The sequence below is a fragment of the Phoca vitulina genome, unplaced genomic scaffold (genome assembly GCF_004348235.1).
Source record: "Phoca vitulina isolate PV1807 unplaced genomic scaffold, GSC_HSeal_1.0 scaffold48, whole genome shotgun sequence".
Classification (NCBI taxonomy): domain Eukaryota; kingdom Metazoa; phylum Chordata; class Mammalia; order Carnivora; family Phocidae; genus Phoca; species Phoca vitulina.
In genome coordinates, this window is record NW_022589751.1 from 1,058,625 (window position 1) to 1,075,688 (window position 17,064).

The 17,064-nt window shown below is 46.7% G+C and overlaps 1 protein-coding gene across 1 annotated transcript in view; it reads left to right on the forward strand.

Annotated features, from left to right (window-relative positions):
* Positions 1-17,064, forward strand: part of CHAT (choline O-acetyltransferase) — a 46,129-nt gene that overhangs the window by 12,981 nt on the left and 16,084 nt on the right. Inside the window, exon 7 of the mRNA XM_032432578.1 lies at positions 15,068-15,237. Coding sequence (XP_032288469.1) covers positions 15,068-15,237 — 170 coding nt within the window. The remainder of the gene's footprint in view (positions 1-15,067; positions 15,238-17,064) is intronic.

Consider the following 17,064-nt stretch of genomic DNA (forward strand, 5'->3'; position numbering starts at 1 on the left):
GAGGAAGGTGAACTGGGAGCCCAGATCTGCATGATGGGGAGTTGTGAGGACATCAGGGGAATGCAGCAACAGGGGGGACAATGATGATGGGGGTGGGAAGGTAGAAGTCTAATAGCTGCAGCTCCAAAGGGAAAGCTGGGAGGAGCTGCACAGGTGCAGGAACAGGGAGGAGAATACCACCTACGCCTCCTGGCCCTGGGGTGCATGAGTGTGAAGGAAAATAGTCTCCTGGAGAGAGCACAGGGAAGTGTGTCCCTCAGGGGGTGCCACCCTCCTGTTGAGGCAGAAGGTGTACAGAACACTCTCAGAAGAGATCAACAGTGCAAGGGGACCTGCCATCCCTACTCAGATGTCATGAAGGGTTCGCGGAAGGGGAAAGGTGGGGGGTGAGGGATAAGTCCATGCAGGGGACACTAGAGCAGCAGGGCATGGGAGTGCCAGCCAGAGACCCAAGGATGGTGGTCATCATTGCAAACAATGCTCCCAAATCCTCAGCCTCTGGGAAGGTACTCTCCTGGCTCCAGGTGTGGTTGTGGGGGCTAGGGTAGGGGTCTGACTGGCCCCGGCAGGTGTTGTCCAGCAGGAGGCTTTGACCAAGCTGAGCTCCTATTGTCCTGGCGGAGGTCTGGACCGAGGCACCTGAGCTCAGACAAAATCTGAACTCTCATAGGGTCCACTGAGAACCAGCAGGGCAATTGATTTTATCAACCCTATCTCCTTAGAGAGACCGTCCCTGATCCTTCACTCTGCTCCCCAACCCAACAGCTCCCTCAGTCGGCCCACAGGCTCCCCAGCCTGACCCTCTGCTGTGGCATTGAGAGGGTGGAGCTCACCGGACAGTGGGCCGGCTGTCTGCCATAAAGCCCAGGCTCCCCCTCTGCCCCCGGTGTTCCCCACACACCCTAGAGCCCCTCACACAGCACTGCTCACACGGAGCTTTCTGAGAATGTGGTGCAGGACAGGTGAGTGTATCGTCATCTCTATCTGCAGCCTAATCATCCACAGCCAACACAGAATAGACTCCTGGGGGTCCAAGGGCTGAGAGACCCAGCAGGACCATCACTGCCCCCCAGAAGCCTGTGGTCCTACTGGGGAGACCAGAATAAGCAAGATTGTTAGGACAAGAGTGGACAGGATAAAACCAAAGGAGTGTTTCCCACAGGCGTCCTGAGGAAATTTGGGGACCTTACTCCTGAGTAGCTTAGGAGGGCTTCCTGTGCCCAGTGCAACATGAGGCTAAGCCCAGGTGGGTTGAGGTGGTGGGTGTGACTGGGGCTGGCTGACAACATCAGGATCATCTAGAGAGCCCCTTAAAATAAAGATTCTGGGGTCCCAGGGATTTTCCAGTGGGACAGGAATAAGGCCAAGAAATCTGTATTTTTAAAGCACCTTCACGTGCAGCCCAGGTTGGGACCAACTTAAGCAGGTATTAGCAGCTACTGTGCATGGAGGTCCCCCTGATGCTGGCCTTATCCTGGGCCTTTCTGTGCCTTGTTGCTTTGAGTCCTCAGTAGAGCCTGTGAGGTAGGGATTTCATCCCCACAGAACAGAGGAGGCTGTGTCTCCAACAGGTTGAGCTAGTCTTCCCCCTTGGAAGTGGGCAGTGGTGGAATCAGGGCATCTGTCTCCCAAGCCTGAGATCCTCAGGGCCCGGCAGGCAGGGTGGGATTTGAGGCCCCAGGAAGGGCACCTGTAACCTCGCAGGACCTCCTTCCCTGCAGAGCCTTGAAGCTGTGGCTTTCCTGAACCCAGGAGGGCCAACACTCTTATCCTGGTCTGGAAATTTAATTAGATATTCGGCCCTGAGTCTGGAAGACTACAGCGCTTGTCAATTTGTAGGAAAAGGATAGCCAGCTCAGAGAGCCCGCACCCCCACCCTGGAGCCCGCTGGCTTTCCTGGGTGCTGCGTGGAGAATCCTGCGAGCAGACTTGGGGCAGATGCTTCTGTTTACACAGCACCGTAAATATTTATCCCCAGCAGCCAATTAGAGCTGAGCCACTACTTTCAAGGAGGGAACTGACAGAAGGCGGCTGCGTCTGGAGGAGGCCTCGGTCATGGTTTACAAGAACCGCTCGGGATGGGCATTTTGCTACTTAAATATCGTCATCCAGAGATAGGCAGGCCTGCTGATTTTAAAACCAATTACACATTAGCAAGAACAGCCTCTCTGATTTAATTGGCCTAGAAATACCTCCCGGGCTCCCTAGGCTGAAGGCTGTTTTCTTTCCTCGGGGGTGGGAGGATGGGAGGCATTGCTGGGGCCTCCCACAGTGGAAGCATGAAGGCTTCTGCGCATGAGGGCATCCAGACAGGGAGTGGTGTGGGGCCTGGGCAAGAGACCCGGGCTTGACCTGGCCCTCCTTGCTGGCCTGGAGCTGGCTTCTAGGCTAGGACATGGAGGTGGCGGCCCTCTCTTGTAGCTAGGTCAAGGGGGTGCGGAGGGGCTGCAAAGCAGGTGGGCTGGTGCCTGGGGCACAGAGGCTGTTCGCTAAATGATAACTCTTAATTAGATTTGGGGAAACACTGTGGGGATGGTTTGTCCAAGGCTCATGGCGTCTCTAGAAAAATCTGGTGAACTGCAAATGGGCACCTGTTGAATGTCTGTTCCGTCAGTGATGGTGATCTGTGGCTCAGACTGAATGGCCTGTACTCCTTGCCTTGGAACCCTAACCCTTATTAACTCTGAGCTGCTCCTTTGCTTCCCCTGGTCTCCCTCCATACCGCATGCTCCGAGTGTATACACTCTTTTCTTTCATTTCTCCCCAGTGGCCCTCTCTCTGGCCCTCACTTTCCACTTTATATTTGGGGTACAAAATGAGTGGGAGGTGGTGTATTTTTTTTTAATTTCCTGCCCTTCTCCACTTACCACCCCTCCCCTAATTCTGGAAGTATGAGAGCTCTTTAAATTTGCCTTTGTGGGCAGGGTGTTTCAAACCCAGAAGAAAGAGCAATGCTTGGTTCTTGAAGGTTGTTTTTTTTTTTAAATTAACTTAAACTGATTTGGGGATAATTGTAGATGCACATGCACTTATAAGATGTAATCTCACCTGTACCCTTTTCCTCTGAGTGCTAACATCTTATAAAACTCTAGGACAATATCGCAACAATATTGACATTGGTACAGTCAAGATACAGAACATTCCCATCCTCCCAAGGATCCCTCCTGTTGCCTTGTATAGCCACACCCACTTCCCTTCCAATCCCATCCCCCTTAACCCCTGGCAACCAAGAATCTGTCTTCATTTCTATAATGTTATTGCTTCAAGAATGCTGTATAAATAGAATCATACAGTATGTAACCTTCTGAGACTGGCTTTCTTTTTTTTTCACTTGACATAATTCTCTGGAGATTCATCCACATTGTCCCATGTGTCAATAGTTCATTTCTTTTTATTTATTCCTTGGTATGAGTGTATTACAATGGGTGGTATCATTCATCCATTGAAGGACACCTGAGTTGTTCCTACTTTTCGGCTATTACAAATAAAGCTACTATAAACATTATCTATATTTTTTGCTTTTGTGTGATCGTAAGTTTTCATTTTAGGAAAAATTCCAGGAATAAAATTGATATCTCCATGTTCAGTTTTTAAAGAAACTGCAAAAATGTTTTCCAGATTGGCTGTACAACTTTACATTCCCATCAGCAATGTATGAGTGATCCAGTTTCTCTGCATCCTTGCCAGCATTTGGTGTTGTCACTATTTCTTATTTTAGCCTTTCTAATCAGTGTGTAGTGGTATCTTACTGTAGTTTTAATTTACATTTTTTTTTTAGTGACTAATGATGTTGAGTATCTTTTCATATGCTAATTTCCATCTTTATATCCTCTTTGATGAAATGTCATTTCCTATCTTTTGCTCATTTTGTAATTAGATTGTTTGGGTTTGGGTTTTTTTGTTTGTGTGTGTGCATGTGTTTTTTTTACTGTGAATTCTGAGGGTTGTTTATATATTCTTTCCTAGCCCTTTCTTGGCTGTGTGGTTCTATATTTTCTCCCTATCTGTAACTTATGGTTTCATCTTCTTAACATGGTGTTTCACTGAGTAAATGTTTTCAGTTTTGGTGAAGTCCAATTTGTCAATTTTTCCGTTAATGGACCATGCATTTGATGTCAAGTCTAAGAATTCTTTGCCTAGCCCTAGATCCCAAAGATTTTCTCCTATATTTTTTCTAGAAGTTGATTATTACATTGGTACATTTAAGTTTATGATCCATTTTGAATTAAAATTTTTGTAAGGTGTGAGGATTTATAGCGAGGTTTTCTTTTTTATTTATTTTTAATTTTAATTTTAATTTTAATTTTATTTATTTATTTATTTATTTTGCCTATAGGTGTCCAATTGCTCCAGCAACATTTGTTGAAAAGGCCATCCTTTCTCCACTGAATTACTTTCATGCCTTTGTCAAAATCAGGCATTTTTATGTGAGTCCATTTTGGGGTTTTCGATTCTCTTCCACTGATCTCTGTGCTCATCTCTCTGCCAATACCACATATTCTTGGTTATGTAGCTATATTATAAGTCTTGGAATTGGATGTACTGGTTCCTTCAATTTTATTCCTTTTCAAAATTATTTTAGCTATCCTAGTTCCTTTGCCTTTCATATAAATTAGAATAATCTTGTCTATATCTACAAAGTCTTGCTGGGATTTTGATGGTAAACCTGTATATCAGTTTGGGGAGAATTGACATCTGCACCATGTTGAGTCTTCCTATGCATGAACACAGCACGTCTCTCCATTTACTTAGATCTTCTTTGATTTCTTTTATTAGTGTTCTGTAGTTTCAGCATACAAGTCCTGTACATTTTTGTTAGATACACTGAAGTGTTTCAGTGTTTTGCATCATTGTAAGTGGCATTATATTTTTAATTTTAGTGTTCATGTGCTTGTCACTGGTGTACAGAAATACAATTGATTTTTGTATGTTTATCTTGTATCTTGCAAACTTGATGAACTCATTTATTAGTTCTAAGATGTTTGGGGTGGGGTTGTTTTTTTGTTTTTGTTTTTGTTTGTTTGGTGTTTTTTTTTGGTATATTCCTCAGAATTTCTACACACACAATCATGTCATGTGAAAATATGGATTTTTTTTTCCTTCTGATCTGTATCCTTTTTACTCCCTTTTATTGCCTTATTGCACTGGGCAGAACTTCTGGTACTGAATAACAGTGGTAAGAGTGGGTATCCTTTCTTTTTCCTGATCGTAGGGGAAAGGCATGCAATCTTTCACCTTTAAAATGATGTTAACTATAAACTTTTTTGTAGATATTCTTTATGAAGTTGAGGAAGTTCCCCTCTGTTTTTATTTTTCTGAGATTTTATTGTGAATAGATATTGAATTTTAAAAGTATTGTCAAATATTTTTACTGCATCAATTGATATAATCATGATTTTTCTATAACCTGTTAATATGGTGGATTACATAGATTGATTTTCAGATATTTAACCAGCCTTGCGTTCCTGTAATAAGCCCTACTTCGTATATAATTCTTTTTATATGTTGCTTAATTCTATTTGATTATATATTGTTCAATATTTTTGTATCCATATTCGTGAGGATTATTGGTCTGTAGTTGGCTGGGTGTTGTGGCTTCTTTTCTTCTTTGTGTACTATTTTCATCTTGTTTTGGTATAAGGATAACACTGGATTCATAAAATGAATTGGGAAGTGTTCTTTCCTCTTACATTATCTGGAAGAAATTGTATAGATGATTTTTAATTCTTCCTTAAATATTTGTTACAATTCTCCAGTGAAAACTTCTGGGCCTAGAGATTTCTTTTTCTGGAGTTTAAAACTTATAAATTCAATTTTCTTAATAGTTATAGGGCTATCCAAATTATTTCTTTCATATATGGTGCATTGTGGGTAGTTTATACTCCTCAAGAGATCGCTCCATTTCGTCTAAGTTGTCAAATTTATGTCAGTAGAGTTGTTCATAGTATTTCTTTACAATCTTTTTGATGTCTGCAGGGTCTGTAAGTGCTATCCCTATTTCATCCCTGATAGTGTTCTCTCTCTCTCTCTCTCTCTCTCTCTCTCTCTCCCTCTCTCTCGCAAGCCTTGCTAGAGATTTGATTGATCTTCTAAAGGAACTAGATTTCTTTTCATTGTTTTTGTTGTTTTGTTTTCAATTCTGTTGGTTTCTGATTCTTGTTATTTCCTACCTCCTGATTGCTTTTGGTTTATTTTACTCTTCTTTTTCTAGGTTCTTCAGGTAAGAGCTTATAGAATTCTTTTAAGACTTTTCTTCTTATCTATGTCAGCATTTGTGCTATACATTTCCTTCTCAACAGTGCTTTAGCTGTGACTCACAAATCTGGATAAGGTATATTTTTATTTTCACTCATTGCAATGTTTTTTTCTTAATTTCCCTTGAGACTTTCCCTTTCACTCATGACTTATTTGGAAGAGTATTATTTGGTTTCCAAATGTTTGGAACTTTTCTTGTTTTTTATTTTTCTTTGATTTCATACATCAGAAAATACATTTTGTATGATTTCAGTTATTTTCAATTCATTTGAGGGTGTTTTATAGCCTAGAATATGGTCTACTTTGGCATATATATTCCATGGGCACTTGAAAAGAATGTGCATTCTGCTGTTGTTGGGTGGAGTGTTCTATAAATGTCAATTAGATTGATTGATGGTGTTGTTGAGTTTTTCTATATGCTTGCTGACTTTCTAGTTGTTCTACCAATTATCGAGAAAGGGGTGTTTAAGTCCCCAAGTATAATTGTGGATTTGTCTATTCTCCCTTCAGTTCTGTCAGTTTTTCCTTCACAAATTTTGTGGTATGTTTGTTACATACACATATAGGATGGCTATGTCTTCCTGGTAGACTGACCATTTTATTTTATGTAATGCCTTCAATGTCTCTGGTAATTTTCTTTGCTCTGAAGCTTACTTAATCTGATATTAACAAGGCAACCCCTGCTTTCTTTTGATTAATGTTTGCTTTATATATTTTTTCTTTTTTTTACTTTCAACCAATCTATATCATTATATTTGATGTGAGTTTCTTATAGACAGAATATAACTAGGATGTGTTTTTTTAATCTACTTTGTCAATTTCTATCGCTGAAATTATTGATATGCTGGGATTTAATGCTGCCATTTTGTTTTTTGTCACCTCTGTTTTTCAATTCTTGCTTTCTTTTTCTTGCCTTCCTATGGGTTACTTGAACATTTTTTAGAATTCCATTTTGATTTATCGTAATGTTTTTAGTGTATCTGTTTGTATAGCTTCTCTAGTGGTTTCTATAGGTATTACTCTATATATACATCAATCATGGATGTATACACCATAATTTGAATTGTTTTTTCCTCTATAGATAAAACATCATTTCTCTCTCTCTGCTTTCAAGATTTTTTTCTTTGTCTTTAGTTGTCAGAAGTTTGACTATGAAAATGTCTTGATGTGGATTTCTTTGAATTTATCCTATGTGGAATTAACTGAATCTTGAATCTTTAGGTTTATGCTTTTTGCCAAATTTAGGAAGTTTTTGGCCATTATTTCTCTGAGTACTTTCCTGCTCTGCTCTTTTTCCTCTCCTTCTGGGACTTCAATGGCACGCTTGTTAGATCTTTTGTCCCACAGATTTTTCAGTTTTATGATGATTAATTTCAAAATATTTGTCACATAATTCTAACATTCCTGTCATATCAGTGTTGGGCATCTACTGATTGTCTTTTTTTCATTCAAGTTGAGATTTCTCTGGTTTTTGATGTGATAAGTGATTTTCTATTGAAACCTGGATGTGTTATATTATGAGACTCTGGATGTTATTTATTTTTTTTTTTAAAGATTTTATTTATTTATTTGACAGAGAGAGAGACAGCGAGAGAGGGAACACATGCAGGGGGAATGGGAGAGGGAGAAGCAGGCTTCCCGCGGAGCAGGGAGCCCGATGTGGGGCTCGATCCCAGGACCTTGGGATCATGACCTGAGCCGAAGGCAGACACTTAATGACTGAGCCACCCAGGCGCCCCTGGATGTTATTTAAACCTTCTGTTTTAGCTGGCTCTCTGACACCACTCCAGCAGGAGCAGGGGATGGGTGCTACCTTGCCATAGCCAGGTGGAAGTAGAAGTCCAGGTTTCTCGTGAGGCCTATATTGACACCCCGGAGGAGGACGATCCTTATTACTGCTAATGGGAGTGGGAATTCAAGGTCCCCACATGTTCTCTACTGATGCTGTCTACGGAGCAATTGAGGTGGTGGTTACTACCCAGTGGAGATGGATGTCCCAGCTTCTGTCTGAGACTGTGCCTTCTCTGACACCACCAGAGGCTGAGATGCTTCATTACAGACTGGTTATGGTAGAAGTCTGGGCTCCCCACTCTGCCTTTGCTGGCATGGAGGAAGGTTATTATCTAAAAGTTTCCTGCCTTGCTAGTCTTTGTCTTCCCTGGTCCTTTGGCTAAAGAAAGCAGGCTTTTGCTGGATTTTTTTGTTTGTTCGTTTACATTTACTTGTGTTTTATGTTACTGGTTATTTGAACTCCATGTCTGGGAGATTTTACAGAAAACAGAAAACCCAGTGTATTCATTTCTTAGGGCTACCATAACAAAATACCACAGACTGAGTGGCTTAAACAACAGAAATTTATTTCTCACCATTCTGGCAGCTAGAAGTCCAAGGTCAAGGTGTTGGCAGGGTTAGTTTCTCCTGAGGCCTTTCTCTGTGGCTTGCAGATGACCACCATCTTACTGCATCCTCCCATGGTCTTTTCTCTGGGCACACACATCCTTGGTGTCTCGCCGTCTTCTTATAAGGATAATGGTCATATTGGTTTAGAGCCCCACCCTTATCACCTCATTTAACCTTAATTACCTCTTTAAATGCCTCATTTTTAAATACAGTCATATTGAGGGTTAAAGCTTCAACATATGAATTTCAGAGTGGAGGGGATACAATTCAGTCCAGAACACCACGGAATTCCTGAGGTCTCTTTCCATCTTTCAGAGTCTCTTGGTGTTTGCTTTAAATATATGTCAAAGATTTTTAGTGGAAGGAACAGGGAAAAGTCCACTTGATGTTCCTGGAAGCAGAAGTCCCTCCCTCTTGAGCTTTTTAAAGAGGATTTTGTAACTCAAGTAAACACAGTTCTGATTTGCAAGAGGCAGGTTTCACTGGGCAAGAAATACTTCTGTTGAAATTTCCATAGCCTCTGGGGACTGGGAGCATAAAGATTATTCCATAAGCCATAGAGTAGAGAAGAACATGGGATGTGTGATGGCAGATTTCCATCCCCAAAGGAGATACAATCCCTTCATCTGGGCAAGAAAAATCCTCAGATGGAATTGACAAAGGTTTAAAAGCTCTTAGCCTCGGAAAAGGAGCCTAGTGCCTCCACTTCCCTAGACCATGTGAGGCAGGACAGTAGGAATCTGAGTGAGCCAACTTCCCAGCTAGACCAGAGAAGGCAAGTGTCCAAGATAGAGCTCTGAGCGTGTGCATGTGTGCGCGCTCACACACACGTGCAGCACACATGTGCACCCACACACACGCAGGTAGAGGTGTTGGGGAGCAGCACCTGATTTCTACAACCCTCCGAAGACAGAGGTACTGTGTTCCTTTCATCTTTGCTCACCTTAGTCACAGTCTGTAAGCTTTCAGTCTCTAACAGAAGCTCCAGGGTCCTCCAAGGCTTTGTGGCCTCTGGAATTTCCACATCACCGAGGCTGTTGACTCCCCAGGCGTGGGCAGCAGAGCAAGCTCCTCCTATTACTCAGCTCCGACTTCTCACTATTAAGCAGGGGCTCCTTGAGGAAGATTGATTGACCACATTAAACGAGCCTCCATGTGCTCGATGAGAAAGTCACAAGACAAACGGCTCCTGCTGCATGCCTCCAGCCCACCACCCCCTGTTTCTGTTACATTTGGGCCAGAGTCATGGTGGATGAGTTTGGGTGTAGTTCATTTTCTGCCTTACATGATAAACTTGTCAGCCTTTGACCGATCAGCTACCCGTATGCAGGGAGTTCATTTGCAAGGCCACCCGGCATCCCAGCTCTGCTGTCCTGCTCCCATTTCACCCTGTCTAATGAGCCAGGACCTGGTTACTGTTGGTTGGCACTGAGCTCTGGGGCCCTGCACAACCTGCCCGTGATGGTGATGGCTCAGTCCCTCCTCAGGGGTCCCTCGCTCCTGCCTGGAGGTGGCTGGGGCACTGATGCCTGGGGAGCTGTCCTTGTTTGCTGTCAGCTTTGAGTTGTCCAGCTGGGAAGGAGTGTGCCAAGCCTCCACTCTCCTGCCCAGATTATGTGTTAGCTCCCCAGCATCCTGGCTAGACAGGCCTGCCCACTCCACATTGGCCTTGGGGCTATTTCTAAGGAAATTTTGGTATAGGCAGCTACCCAGCCTGGGCTCTCAGAGCTCACTGAGACATGGCCAATAGGGCCTAGATGAGAAGCATTGGAGCTGCCCACAGTCCCTTAACTGGCCTCCAGGCCCACACCCTCCCCAGGCTGCTAGGCCTCCTAGACTCTGCTTTGACCACATCAACCCCGGCCCAAGATCCTTTGGTGGCTCCTCATTGTTACTACATGGAGCCCATATTCCCGATTCTGCCATTCACAGCCCTTGATGATCTGTTTGCAGCCTGGGCATTGGGGTTGTTTGCCTGGGATCAAGTCTAGCTCCCTCAATTTACTGGGTGACTTTAGGCAAGACATTTAGCTTCTCTGTGAATGGGGATGATAAAAATGCCTATCTCATGTTCATCAATATGAAGACTTAGATTTATGCCTGGCACATATTAGGTGCTCAACAAAGACTAGCTAATAGCATCACTTCACTGCATTCTTCAACCTCACCTAAATCCGGCATGCCTTCACCTACAATCTGGGGGTGAACTGCAGCCTGGGGTGGTCTGCTCACCCACACGTTCCACCCACAAGCTTGGTTGTCTACAGCCCAGCGCTCAGAACCTTTTCTAGCACTGTTATCTCCCTCCTGACATGCTTCTCCCTTCCTCTCTGCCTATTTGAATCTGACCCCAGCCTGGCCAAGACCTTCCTATGCTCTGAAGTCTCCAGCCAGCCTGGAATCCCAAAGGAAACACCAGAAGAGCACACAGGGCAGGGCCAGGCACCAGGGCCATTGGCAGGGACTTCTATTAGAGCAGAGAAGGGCAGGGCTAGGAGCCTTGCAAAGGGTAAGGAATCCCTTCCATATCTCCATCCCCTCCCAACCTCTCACTATCCCCCCCCATCCCACAAGGCTCCATGCCCCAAAGGTAGTGGTTTTCTGACCCTCAAACCAGCTGGGCTTCTCCAGGTTCCCTCTCTGACCTGCATACACAGATCTCAGCCTCACCTGTCCGTGTACACTACGCTTGAGTCCACTGCCAGCCATGGACACTTTCCTGTACTCATCTGGGCTGGGGACCCACCCCCACCCTCTGCAAGCTCACAGACATGGGGGAGGATGTCAGGGCTTCTGGGGCTGGACTGGCAGTGACTTCTTGAAGCATGGGGAGGTCTGAGGTCAGCAGCAGGGTCACGTGCTGTAGGGGCATGCACAGTGTGGTAAGAGACAAGGGGTATAGAGGGGACTAGTCCAGCCCTGGACCCAGGTGCTATACGAGGCCAGCCTGGTGGACAGAGCAGAGGTTCTTTGTCTGTACTGAGCAAGCAGCCAGTGTGTTCTGGGTGTGAGGAGTTCTAGAGGGCAGGAGCTCTGTCTGGGCTGCTCCTACCCACGCCAAGCATAGGGCCAGCCCCATTAAAGGATCAGGGAGCTTGGGAAGAATTTATGAGTGAAACTGTGATAGGCAGAGTAGGAGAAGGACCCCTATCTAGGAGACATCCTGTGCTATGGTGAAGAGATGAATGAGCCCAAGTGTCCAGAGAGAGGCAGGAGACAAGAGGTCCGTGCCAGGATTCGGGGGAGGTGACCCAGAGGGGCAGCATGGTGAGCCATGGAGCCCAAAGGGCCATGTTTAGACTCAACCTCATGGGCAATAGAAGTCATTTCAGGTTGAAGACGGCAACACAGTGAATGCACCATCCTTGAAGAGCAGAGGGAAGGGGAATTTCCGCAGAGCTTCAACTGGGTTGCCTTTACCTTTAGATTCTCAGGGCATGGCGTAAAGCCTTGGAGTTGATCAGACTCCAGGAAAGCCCAAGAGACCATGTAGAAGATGAGGAGTCATCCTGGCTCCATCGGGATCAAGAGGGGTCCTGAAAGTATGGTGTTCTCCAAACCCTCATTCTATACAGGAAGTGGGGAAAAGATGACCCAAGGATGGGCTGGCTTGCTTGTCATTCTCTTTCCCAGAGGGGAAAGCTTGCTGTGAGAGGGATTTGCAAGAGTAGGGAGGAAGGGGATGGGTGGAGACTGGAGACTCTCTTCCATGAGATTATATATGGACACCTCTCATGAACTGGAGAAATCACGTGGGCAGAGCAAGGAACAGCACAGGTGGCCTTAGCATCTGTGTGCCTAGCACATGTTGAAGAGGCCCAGGGGAGAGTCTTAGGGACTGCCCTACTCAAGGCTGACTGCACTGGGAGGGGGAAGTCGCCACATGCCCCAGTGAGGGTCCGGGTGAGGCCAAGAGCAGGGAGGAACAGACAGGACTTCATCGAGGGCCCCCTGAGTCCCTAGCTGGACAAAAGGAAGGACAAGCCCCCATTGGCGACGTCGGACTGTGTATGGACTCAGCTTCCCACTGACTAGGGAAGATACTGTTGTACCTGGCTCCAGCCCATAGGCAGGACCTGGCTGGTGAACAGAGACCCTGAGCCTGAGGGTGTGGAAGTCACACCTGCTCCCACACATTCCCCGGACTTCAGGAAAGCAGATTTCGGATGGCTGTGAGAGATGATAGGCATAATTTTTGACTTGAGGCTCCGGAAGAAGAGAAGCCTTCAGAACCAGGGACTTCGAAAGAGGGAATTCTGACTCAGCAGTAAGTGGGATCCCAGTAGGGAGGGGAAGGGCAGGAACAGAGAGGTATGTGTGCCTGGGCTTGGGCTGACTACAGGAAATAGGAGGGCCAGCACTCAGGACCAGGGCCTGCCCAAGTGCCTGCCTTGATGGGACAAGAGAGAGCAGGGAGGGTCCTGACTGTCATCTTGGAGGGCTTCTCAGCCTGCAGAAGGTTTCTCTCTGACAGCCTCCTGGACAGGAACCTTGGATTTCAATACCTACAGCTAACAAGGGGGTTGAATGAATGAGAGAGGACTATGATAAACCAAGGGTGCAGCTTCTCAGCTCCAGCTAATTCTTGCAGTGTGAGAATGTGAACCCAACATCACCAGATGGTATAAGTTAGGATTAGATTTGGCCACATATGACAGAAAACCCAAAATAATAGTGGTTTAAAGAAAACAGAGGTTTCTCTCTCTGTCGTATACCAGAAGTAAGCCATCAGAGCTGATACATGGTGGCTAGGATTCTTCCATCACTGCAAGGCTGTGGCCCACATCCATATCATCCAAAATGGAGGCTAGAGGTCCAACCATCACACCAGTGTTCCAAGCAGTAGCTAGAGGAAGGTGGGAAGAGGGGCAAAGAGCACATGCTAGTTATCTTTAAGGAAGTCTCTTGGAAGCTGTCATATAGTGTTTCTAAATTTTGTTGGCAGAATTTTGATTCCTAATTTCCTAATTGTAACAGAGGCTGGGCAATGCAGCTTTAGTTCTGGTTCTCCCCGTGCCAAGCTAAAACCAGAAACTCTGTGACTAAAGGGAGAATGGATATTGCCATATGCAGCTAGTTGTCTCTGCCCCATAGTGCCCCCCTTGCCTCCAAATACTTTGCACCCCATCCTCTATGCATAGAATACTCTGGGGCTTGGGGGAGGAGAGGTAACCCTCCACCTCATCCTGTTACAACATCTAGCCCAAAAGTCTGGATAGAGGAGGTGGTGGAGGTGGAGAAGGCCCCCTGGGGAACAGCCCATCCGGCTGGCCCAGCTCTATTTGGGGAAGAAGCCTATGCCCAATGTCCCCCATGGAGAAATCAAGCTGCCTTGGTGACACGTCTCCTGCACAACTCAGTGGCTCCTAGCCTCTTTGTCCTGATGAGTTCCCCAAGCCTGAAATGGCCCCAATGGGCTCAGCTGGATATGGTTTTGGGGCAGGCAGCCTGGCCCTTCCATCTGCGCTCTGCATTGGAATAACCGCTGAGGTGGCAGGGGGCAGGGAGAGCAGTACCTTGACTCCCTTACTTCAGCTTTTCATGTGCAATTGACTGATTTTTAGATTTCAGCCTCTAATGTTTCAGAATTTTAGTTCGGGAGAGGCCAAACACAAGCATGGAGTGATAAGGGCTAAGGGCTAAGGGCTAAGGGAGACCTGACAGGGACCGTTCTAACTCATCCACCGAGTTATGGGCCCAGCAAGCACACTCCTCTAAAGCAACATTAACAGTTTATTGATTGTTGGGGCACCTGGGTGGCTCAGTCGTTAAGCATGTGCCTTCGGCTCAGGTCATGATCCCAGGGTCCTGGGATCGAGCCCCGCATCGGGCTCCCTGCTCCACGGGAAGCCCGCTTCTCCCTCTCCCGCTCCCCCTGCTTGTGCTCCCTCTCTCGCTGTGTCTCTCTCTGTCAAATAAATAAATACAATCTTAAAAAAAAAAAGAATTTTAGTTTGGGACAAACAAACATGCCTATGTGCCCGATGTGGCTCTCAAGGGCCACCGTGGGGGCGGTGTACACCGCTGGACGGAGGAGTTGGAGCTCCTCCCTTGGCAAAGGCCGGCCTGAGGGTCTGATGTCCATGGAGAAGGCCCCGCGTGAGCCCCCTTCATCCTGACAGGCAGGCCCAGTGACCGCCCATCTGGGGGCAGATCTGGCCACAGCTAAAGAGGGAGTGGGACTCTTGCAGAGACCCTGAGAGTGAGCTGGCTGCTGGGATTAGCACGGAAGCTCAGGAGAGTCTAGCTGACTCCACGGCCCACCCACCAGAGTTGGGAGAGGAGTCAAGACCGGCTCAAGGGCTGGGTGTCCATGTATGTGTCTGCCTGCGGCGTGTGGGGCTCTGCGGAGAAGACCTCAGGCCTGGGGTTTGGAGGGTAGGGGTTAAGGCCTTGTTTGCCTGGCCTGCAGACTCCACCAACCGGGACGCGCTGGATATGATTGAACGCTGCATCTGCCTCGTGTGCCTGGATGCCCCGGGAGGCGTGGAGCTCAGCGACACCAACAGGGCGCTTCAGCTCCTTCACGGCGGAGGCTGCAGCAAGAATGGGGCGAACCGCTGGTATGACAAATCCCTGCAGGTAAGCCTCCCCAGTGGCATGGCCAGCAGCCGGAGCCAGCAGGTGCTCACGCCTGGCAGGCTCACTTGCTGGCCTGTGCTGCCCAGGATGCTGCATCCGGGACAAAAGGAGCCGAAGGCACTGGAAATGTGCCACTGGTGACAGCCCTTGGGCTGGCCAGAACTCTTCTTGGGAGCAAGTGACCAAACCCAGCCCAAACTCCCAACCTTCCTGCAGCCTGTGCTAGGCGTGTGGGATCTCCGGGTCAGACCTGGATCTCACTCCCCCTCTCCTAGCACACACTGTAAGGTGGGGGCATCCCCGGGGCCCCACTGAACCCATCGCCAATGCATTCAGCAAGAGTCGTGTCTGATGTCCAGGGATGCCAGCTTTTCTGAATCTCCATCACTCTCGCCCGGCCATTTTAACACACCTCCCTCCATCCCTGAGAAGTAGGACAGCCCAGCATCTTCACAGAAGGAAAGTCATACAATGAAATAAAGCAATTCCTATATTTTTCATGCACATGACATCAACTCAGTAACAAGACATTCATTTTGGCCTGGAGAGAAATACTCATGCAGGTGCGGATGAAGTTAGAGGTTGGACCCATTCATTCCTGTTCCTCCAGCCTTTTTTCTCCAGTGTGTCAATCCTGAATCGAACCTTGTTTATTTTTAAAGCTTTCCCCCCTTTCACAATGACCATATTAAATAGCCAACGATCGCTATGCTTTGGGCTAGCATCGCTCCCACTGATAAGCATTTCTGGGCAACATTTCATTTTTCTCTTTCTCTGGCCCCTATATTCTGCAGGTTATCCTTTTTATTGGTTTGCATATTGATTCTGCTATTTCTGATGGGTTCACTTGCTGCTGCGCTGGCTGTTTTAGCCCCCACCAGTGGTGCTAATGGCTTGTAATCTTTCATGGAGCAGCTGTGGGAATGAAATGATATAATGGATGTAGAGTACCAGAAACATAGGAAGCCTCGGTAGTGGTTTTAAAAAGGCACTGTTTTCCTCCCTTTTGTTTTAGTGGCAAGGACAGAAAAGCACAGGGCACAGTCTTCCCCTCCTGCCCCACGGGGGTGATTGTGCCCACCCCCAGGCTCTTTTCACAGGCAGGACAGACGATCGGATGAGCTGGAGAAGCCAAACAAGCTCCAGGGACCTGAGCTGAACGATCAAGAGCTAGTCTCAGGACAGAGAAGCAGGGGACATTGGGGAAAAGAGAAAAGACTGCAAGGGATGAGTTTTGAGAAAGACTATGTGGGAAGGTTGTTTGGAGAATGGGAGTAGAGATTCGGGCCACTGACACTATGTGAGGGACGGGGGTGGGGAGGACAGGAGGAGAGTCAGCTCACGTGTGTATCAAGCCCCGGAAGAGCATCAGAAAACTGTCAATAGCTTGTTTGTTTTCTGGCTTGTTTATGGATGGTGGACTAGACTCTCTTGAGTGTGATGCTGTGCCGAGCCGGGCTATGGGCAGCCCCACTTTATCTGGGTTACACTTTAACAATCAAATCTCATTCTGCTCATTCTTTTCTCCCAGGACTTCTGTACATGCTGAGTATGTCCCTTTTCCAAGTCAGCTAAGTACACCTTTTACAAACTCCTCACAGTCCCTGTGGACCTTTCCTATACCTTCTCTCTAATCCTCATAGCAATCTTGTGAACTGGGCTTTATTGGATCCATTTTAAATGGGAGCAGACTGAAGCCAGAGAGCTGAAATGTCCTGTCGACGGTTTCGCTGAGGGCATGTGGCCATGGCAGACCCGGAATCCGGGTCCCTGACTCGAAGCCCAGGCAGAAGTTCGTGGAGCATCCTCAGAGACACCTTTCCTTCA